The sequence below is a fragment of the Echinops telfairi genome, unplaced genomic scaffold (genome assembly GCF_000313985.2).
Source record: "Echinops telfairi isolate 266 unplaced genomic scaffold, ASM31398v2 ScPeMD7_2;HRSCAF=8, whole genome shotgun sequence".
NCBI classification, from domain to species: Eukaryota; Metazoa; Chordata; class Mammalia; order Afrosoricida; family Tenrecidae; genus Echinops; species Echinops telfairi.
Genome location: NW_022103898.1, coordinates 8,672,543 through 8,680,732, shown reverse-complemented (window position 1 = coordinate 8,680,732; position 8,190 = coordinate 8,672,543). Strand labels below are relative to the sequence as shown.

The 8,190-nt window shown below is 53.0% G+C and overlaps 1 protein-coding gene across 1 annotated transcript in view; it reads left to right on the top strand.

The window, feature by feature from the left end:
- Positions 1 to 103: 103 nt before the first annotated feature.
- JOSD1 (Josephin domain containing 1) overlaps positions 104 to 8,190 on the top strand; it is a 17,203-nt gene continuing 9,116 nt past the window's right edge. The window contains exon 1 of the mRNA XM_004700258.3: positions 104 to 933. Within this exon, the coding sequence (XP_004700315.1) occupies positions 749 to 933 (185 nt within the window). The 5' untranslated portion in view covers positions 104 to 748. The remainder of the gene's footprint in view (positions 934 to 8,190) is intronic.

Here is an 8,190-nt window from a genome sequence, read left to right as displayed (position 1 = left end):
GCCGCGCGGGGACGGGAGCCGCCACGCCGCTTCCCTCCGGGGCCAGTTTCCCGGGGCTGACCCGACCCCGTCTCCTCCTAGGGCCGCGGTGCGAGGTGAGTCCCCGCTTTCCGACGGAGCTGCCCGGGCGAGATGGAGCGCTGCCCCCGAGGCCCGAGCGCCGCCCGCGACCCCGCGCTGGCCGGCCCTCGCTAACCGCTCGCACTGGCCCGGGCATCCCCGCCACCGAGGCCTGTCGCCTGGGTCAGCGGTGTTGTTGTTGGAAAGAAGTGGGAGACAAGGAGCGATGTGACGGATCCCGCGGGGTCCGCTGGCATTGAGGCCTGGTTGGCATTTGCAGAGAGGAAAACAGAGCGAGAGGACCGTGGGTTTTAGAGGAGAGGGCAGTGGGAAGGGAGAGTGCGAAAAGAGAAACAAGAGTTTGAGGCTTTCTATTAAATTTGTTTGCTTGTGTGTGTGGGTAGGGGTGGGGTTGGTAAACTGCATTTTGGCTCTGCAAGCCAAAGAAGCGTTTCCCAGGGTTATTTTTCTATTGAGAAGAGAGAAGTGGATTATTACAACACCCCCACCCCCCACCCCCGTTTGATTCCAACCTTTTTTCTCAGTGACAAAGCATAAATCATGGACACCAGAGAATAAGGTGGACCCCAGGCACCCTCCCCCAGAAAAGGCTGAGGAGATTCCATTCTTCCTGGGGAGGGGTGAGCGGGGTGTTGTCGACCCTCTCTGGCACTGAGAGCCACGCACCATGAGTTGTGTGCCTTGGAAAGGAGACAAGGCCAAGTGGGAGTCGGTGGAGCTGCCCCAGGCGGCACCCCCCCAGATCTACCATGAGAAGCAGCGCCGAGAGCTGTGTGCCCTCCATGCCCTTAACAACGTCTTCCAGGACGGCGCCGCCTTCACCCGGGAAACGCTGCAGGAGATTTTCCAGAGGTAGGTGGCGGGAGGCTCTGCACCTTGGCCGAGCTGAATACTTCAGATCTTGGCATTTCTGCCTGCGGGGGATGCGGTCGGGGTCGTGGTGGGTGTAGGGGTGGGTGCAAAACAGCTCAGCTGCAAGGACCTGCAAACCACAGGTTATCATTAGGCAGAAGCCCCTCGAGAGGGGCATTATGGAACGCTGGCTTGTTCTTGCCATTTTATTGATAAAACCCAGCCTCAGGGAAGTAAGCAATCTGCCCAAGGGGAGGGAGTGAGGGATGGTGTGTGTGTGTATGTGTGTGTCTTTGAGTTTCTATCTGAGCCGTTGGCCACTGTGCTGTGAGACTTCTGACACTGCCCCCATAGAAGTTTACAGATCAGAAGAAGGACTCAGCCTGGGTGTCTGGGTGTAGTTCTTTCCGTGCTTGGTGCAGCACATCCCTGAATCCCCGGGACCAGCTCTAGTTTAGGTCTGTAGAACAGGCAGAAAGGTCTACTCAGTTGGCCAAAAGGCTTTCTTTTCAAGTAGCAAAGCTAGGATTTCAAGCCAGGCACCAGGCTTGCATCCCTGGGCTTTGATTTTTCTCTGGAATATTTTATCAAAGGGTTTGAGAATCAGCCCAAAGTTTCTATTGGAGCCAGCAATATGCCTGCTGGCACAGTGTGGGGCAGAACCAGCTGTGAGCCAGCCTGTCTGATCCTTCCAGGTTAAAGGGGCTGGGCCTGCTCAGCCCTGTGGGCAGAGAAAGCTAGAGAGGACTCCCCTCCCATCCCCCAAACACCTTCCAGAAGCCCCTGTCCTGACTCTTTTCACTGGGAGTTGAGCTGATGGCCCCCCATCGAGACCTGCTGGTTAGTGGGAAGCCACCCAGGTGTAAGTGCTACATGAAGCACTGGTGGCCATTACCCTACAGGATGTGAACCACGGGGTGCGGACAGAACAGTGCCAATGGTGACCAGAATGATCGATTGCCCTCGCGGGACCAGTGTGTCAGTGGCCACTGTCAGGCAGGAAACAGTGCACTCCTTTCCGGCACCGGGTTCGGTCCCTGAGAGGCGAGACAGTATGTCTCACATCATTGAAAAGGGTAGGAAGGAGGACCCAGGCCATCAGCAGGCTGCCTTTTGCCCAGCCGCTGTCCTTCTATTCCTTACCAGCTGTTTGCAAAGGATTTCCTAGCCGGAGACCAGGGAAAGGACCATGGGAGGCTTGGGACTTGGTGCTATAGTGCTGGCAGACAGCAGCTCCATCCCCATGGTGCATCTACGGCAACAAGGGACTTGGTTTCGGGGACGTGTCCGGTTTGATTAGTATAGAATCAAGAGTCGAGGTTCTGTGCTCCCAGATCTATCCCACTGAAAAGCTGTCACCTCCTTGAATCTGGCCCCTGCCCTGACAATGGGGCACAAACTTGGCATTCACACGTCTGCAGGCTTCTTGGCCGAGCACTGCCCCGAGTGCTTGCCTAATGCTCTCGTTCAAGCCTCACGCCACTCTTGGCAGGTTGCTCCCGGTAGTGCCCATTTTCCAGATGAGAAAACGGGGCCACAAAGTGTCCACAGAGCTGTCATCGGCATGACCCAGGCCTAAGCTTTGTGACTCCAGGAACCCTGGTGGCCTAGTAGGTTATGTGTTGGGCTACTAATTGCAAGATCAGCAGTTTGAAACCACTAGCCACTCCTCGGGAGAAAGACGAGGCTTTCCACCCCCAGAAAGAGCTACAGTCTCAGAACCCCACAGAGGCAGTTCTACCCTGTTCTGTAGAGTCACTCACTGTGAGTCAGTATCGACTCGATAGCCATGAGTTTGGTTTGGCTTTGGTTACGTGATGATTCCTGGGCCTGCCCTGCAAATGGTTCTGCAGCTCCCTGAGATTGGGAAGACCCAGTTGGCTGTGAGTCTCTGTTCCCCCTGCTGATCATAGTAAATGGGGTGCAGGACTGATGATCTGGGCTGTTTGTGGACAATGGCAGGACCCTGCCCACCAAGGTTCCCTGCATGAAAGAATGCTAACTATTTGCCGGACACTCTCATGGAACCAGGGTTTCTAGTCCTGGCTTCTAAAAGCTTGAGCTAAAAAAAGAAAGATTATGCTCAAGGTGAAAGTTTACAGGGCACATCAGTTTCCATCTGATAGTTTATTCACAAAATGCCCCAAGACACCAGTGACATTCCCCACCATGTGTCAGCACTCTGCCTAATCCTGCCTAGGGGGTGGGTCCCCCATCCCCCCTGATTCTTGTCAGGCTTTCCTACCCCTTCCTGCCTTCCCACTTTGCTTTGGGGGCAGCGGCAGCAGTGGTCCTTTTGATCCGGTCTATTTGACTGTGCTAAAAAGCACCTTTCTCTGGGGCCTCCTTTGCACATTTTCCTGTTTTTCTCAATTCCTGATCCACAAACTATAATATATCCTCCCCCACCCCACCCCACCACCACAAGGAAAAGCGAGCAAGTATCTCAGAGATACACATTCTGCACCTCCAGAGGTGGACTCGGTAGCATGGATTTGATGGACAGCTAGGTGAGAAGAGTGGAGAGAAGGGAGCCGGAGGAGCAAGCCAGGGGGAGGAGAGGGAGGGGAGGCAATGGAATCTTTTAAACAAACATTTGCTAGCTGTCGACAGTGTGCCAGGCACCGTGGGCTCTGCAGGGAAACCCAGTTGAACCAGCAGCCAGCCCCTGAGACACGCACCTCGGGCAAACACACTGACTGGGCCCCGAGAATGGGTTTCAGGGACCAACGTTGGGACCATGGAATTCGGAGCAGTTTTTTAAATGCCAGGACCCACCTTCCGGATGATGGGTTAGCATCTGAAGAGAAGGCAGTGTGCCTTTGGAAGGTTTCCCTAGTAACTTGAGATCCCCAGAGCTAATATGTTGGATGGGTTTATGAAGAGGAGACTGTTAAACGTGCCGGGAAGGGGAGAAAGACATTAGTTTTTCTGCCACTGGTTGAGAGGAAGGTCATTCTAGCCACTGAATGTTAGCCAGATGAAAAGGATTTTTTCCTTTTTGCCAGGAGAAATAACAAAAGCAGGGTGGGGTTTCAGTTCAGTTGTGGAGATAATGGTGACTCATGTTTGGACTAAAAGTGAGTTGGAACTTCGAAAGAAGCTCATGGCTTGGCAGCCACAGAAAGAGCGCAGTCAGATGTGCCGGAGCGTCTGAGGCCAATGGTCACTTCAGCAGTGACGGCCAAACGGCATTGGTTTGAAAGGGATCGATTTCCAGCAGCAGTGACATCGAAGAACAGCAGAGAGCCTGGGTCCGTTTCGGTGTCAGTTCCAACTCCCTGTGACCGTAGGTTCCCAAGGCTGTTGTCTTTACAAAAATAGCCTGCCTCCTCTTTCTCCCGTGGGGCAGCAGATGGGCTCAAACTCTCATTTAACACCGAATCGACTATGTGTATAGATGGGGATATTTGGGCTCATACACTTTATCCTATGAGCTTGTGTCTTATCAAGAGGCCCTCGTGGTGCAGTGGGTAAGCTCTGGACTGCCTACTGAAAGGTCAGCGGTTTGAACCCATCAGCTACTCCCCGGGAGAAAGATGTACCAGTCTGTTTCAGGCAAGATCACAGCGGTGGAAACCCTGTGGGTCAGTTCTCCTCTGTTTGACGGGGTCACTGTGCAAAGGAATCCACTTGACAGCCATGGGTTGAGTGTGGTTCTCGGTCTAGCTTCTGAAACTGACCAGTCCTCAGAGGGCAGATGGTACAGTAGCATCCTTGTGGGTTATTTTGGAACTCCTCAGGCCCCAAACATTTTCACAAGTCAGACTCAGCCCAACTGTTGGGTGATCAAGTGTTCTTGCAGCCAAGTACGTGTTCCTCCCTCCAAAAGAAGAGACCAGACTAAAGTTTGCCGTCATCAAGCTGAATCCTATTCATGGCAACCCTGTAGGACACGGTAGAACTTGCCTCTGGGTTTCTGAGACTGTCGCTCTTTACAGGAGTAGAAAGTCCCGTCTTTCTCCCACCGAGCCGCTGGTGGTATCGAACTGCTGACCTTGTGGTTAGCGACTCAGCTTGTAACCTTGACGCCACTACGGCTTCTCTCTCAAATTAAGCAGCTACTAGACTCTAATTAGAAGAAAATTAGCTTGATTTGGGGGTGGGGATCTAATTCATGTGGGAAGGAACAGATGTACTGGATGCTTGGAGACAGCTAGCAGTCTGTCTACAGTCCAGCCTCTCCACTTAAAGCTTCCGGGCAGGTAGCTGGGCAGTGCCAGCTCTGGGATAGAATTCTCACGGTCCAGGGGAGGGGCGAACTGGAGTCCTGGCGATTGCACCCCATGCACAACCACCACCACCCACCTCTGTCTGGGGAGCCCTGTGTATGGCTATGGTGCTGAACAGGTTTCAGCAGAGCTTCTGGACTGTGATAGCCAAGGAGGAAAAGCCTGGCCACCTACCTCTGAAACTCATCCTGTCCACCCCAGGGATCCCAACTGACTCACTGGCAACTCGTCTTAGGGGGTGGCGCAAGCGAGGCTGTGTTTCACGCCACTGCGTGGGGCCACAGTGAGTCCGGCTGACAGGAGGACAGCTCACAGCACAACTGTGAGCCGGCAGAAGGGTCGCATAGAAAGGTGTCGTGGTTGTCAACAGAGCTGGAGTGGGCGTGTTCTCAAGGGTAGTGGTGATGGAGAGGGTGACGGTGACGGAGGCGGCCCACCCCAGCGTCATGTGAGCTCTGCTTTGTGTGGGTGGACCAGGGCTTCGAATTCATCCTGGCCCGGCCCCCTGCTGAGAATGCCGGTCTAGCCCAGATATTTGCAATCGACTCTCCAATTTCACAAGCGCCCAGGTGGTTTGGGTGCATAGCTCACTGGGATCTTGTTAACGCGGGTTCTGAGGCTGTATGGCTGGTGTAAGAAGGCAGATTCTTAGCAGGAGCCTTGTCTTGGGGTGGGTTCTCAAGAGAATTAAAACGGATGAAATATACCCAGTACCTATATCTGTGTGTATGTAAAGAGAGAGATTTGTATCATGAACATGGCTCCCACATTTCTGTATAGAAAGGCAGATTCTCACCAGGGAGCTTTGTGTTAGGCTGGGTTCTCTAGAGAAATAAATCCAGTGACGTGTAGCTTTATGTGTATCTGTGTGTGTCTGTATAGAGACAGAGAGCATGCTCGTGCAAGGGAGTGAGACGTTCATATCAAGAAGATGGCTCGCACAGTTGTGGAAGTGCACAAGCCCAGTTTTGAGTCCAGGCAGGTTCCAAGTCCATGGATCAGCTGTTAAGCTGGAAGCTTGTTCTGACTCATGCAGTTTCGGGGGGCTGATGAACTCGAGGTCCGCAGGTTAGATGGCAGGCTGGTGATGGCTCCTGGGATCGATGCCCGGTATGGCAGGCACTTGGCCCAGGTCCATGGAGCCAGTGGTCAGTGAGCCAGAATCAAGACCCAGACCCAGCAAAAGGCCAACAGAAGCTTTACCCACGGTGTTCACTTATATAGAAAGTAGACCCCTCTACCCCCCAAGGAAACATCCTTTTGGTTGCATCCAGGCTGTGACCCAAGCAGGGGCGTTGCACCCCTCCCTGGTCTTCCTGTGACAGATTGGTGGCTGTAGCAGAGCCCGTTTGGGGGTGGATGACATTGTAACTGTGAGGTCTCATCGCGGGGGTTGGGGGTGGGGGGGCTGCTGTTGGGTGCCATCCAGTCTGTCCTGATCCATCCCGACCCTGTGCCGTGGAAGGACGTGCTGCCCAGTCCTCACAGTCGTGCCTGCGCTGGACCCCGTGGTTGCAGCCACGGTGTCAGCCTCCTATTTTAGGTGTGGCTTTGGGGGATTCACTGGCCTGCACTGCCAATCCACTGAGGATCGGACCAGTTCAAAGCCCTGATCTCAACTCATTTTAAAACCCCTCCAGAAGATCCAAGGCATATTTCTATATATATTTTTAATGTCACAGTTTCTTCAGGCCCAATAAAAGAGACGATGAAAATTAAGCGGGGAGAGGAGCTTGATGAACTGTTTCCCCTTCTCTGTTTGCATGGAAATCCCAAGCCATCGTCTTGGCCAGGCACAGTGGAAACCCCTCCAGAGGACCCCAACCTGGCTGAGGGCGGAGGCAGCAGTGGAGAGCCAGACAGGGGAACGTCTTTTCCCCTTTAAAACTTCATGGTTCTGACCTCTGGCTGTATCGAGAGCAATAAAAGGCTCCTTTCAACAGCCAGCCAACCCACTGCCACCCCGTCAACGCTGACTCACAGTGACCCTTTAGGACAGGGTAGAACTGCCCCTGTGAGTTTCTGAGACTTAACATTTTCCGGGAGTAGAATCTTTCTCCTGTGGAACCCCTGGTGGGTTTGAACTGCTGGCTTTTCAGTTAGCAGTTGAAAGCATAGCCCACGTGACCACCAGGGCTCCCTGAGCAGTTCCTACAGCTCAGCCCTGGTGGAAAGGATAAAGGCAACCCAGAACAAGAGTTTGCCAAGGAGCTCTGGAAAAGCCTTCCATTTGGATTCATTGGGATCCCATGCACTCGAGTACCGGGGCAGAGTATGGAAACCTCCGAGAACCTGCCTGGTCTGGTCCCGCCTGCCGTGTGGCGCATTTGCTGCCTTATTTACATGACGGGACCAGGAGTCAGGGCAAGACTGCTGGGAGGAGTAAGTGGTCAAGCCTAGAAGAGAAGCTCACCAATGGGTACCGAATACATGTTTTGTTTAAGTATCAGCAAGTTCTGGGGAGGTGGGAGGGAGCCCTGGTGGTATAGTGGTGACATGTTGGGTTGGTAACTGCAAGGTCAGCAGTTCGAAACCACCAGCAGGTCCATGGGAGAAAGATGAGACTTTCTATAATTTTAAACAGTTACAGTCTCAGAAACTCACGGGCAGTTCTACCCTGTTTTACAGGGTCACTATGAGTGGGCATCAACTCAGTGGCAGTGTTTTTTTTTTGTTTTCTTCTGGAGCAGTGGTGCGCTGGATAGAATCCCCCGTGATTCAGTGATGATTCAGCTTGCCTTTGATTGATCACAAAATGCCATGGGTTGGCCAAACCCAAACTAAACCAAATCCACAGCTATCCAGTTGATTCCAAACCCTCTATAGGATTTCCCAGTCCAGAAATCTTTTTTTTTAATCGTTTAATTAGGGACTCGTATAACTCTTATCACAATCCATACACACATCAATTGTGTAAAGCACATTTGCACATTCATTGCCCTCATCATTCTCAAAACATTTCCTCTCCACTTAAGCCCCTGGCATCAGGTCCTCATTTTTCCCCTCCCTCCCCACTACTCCCTCC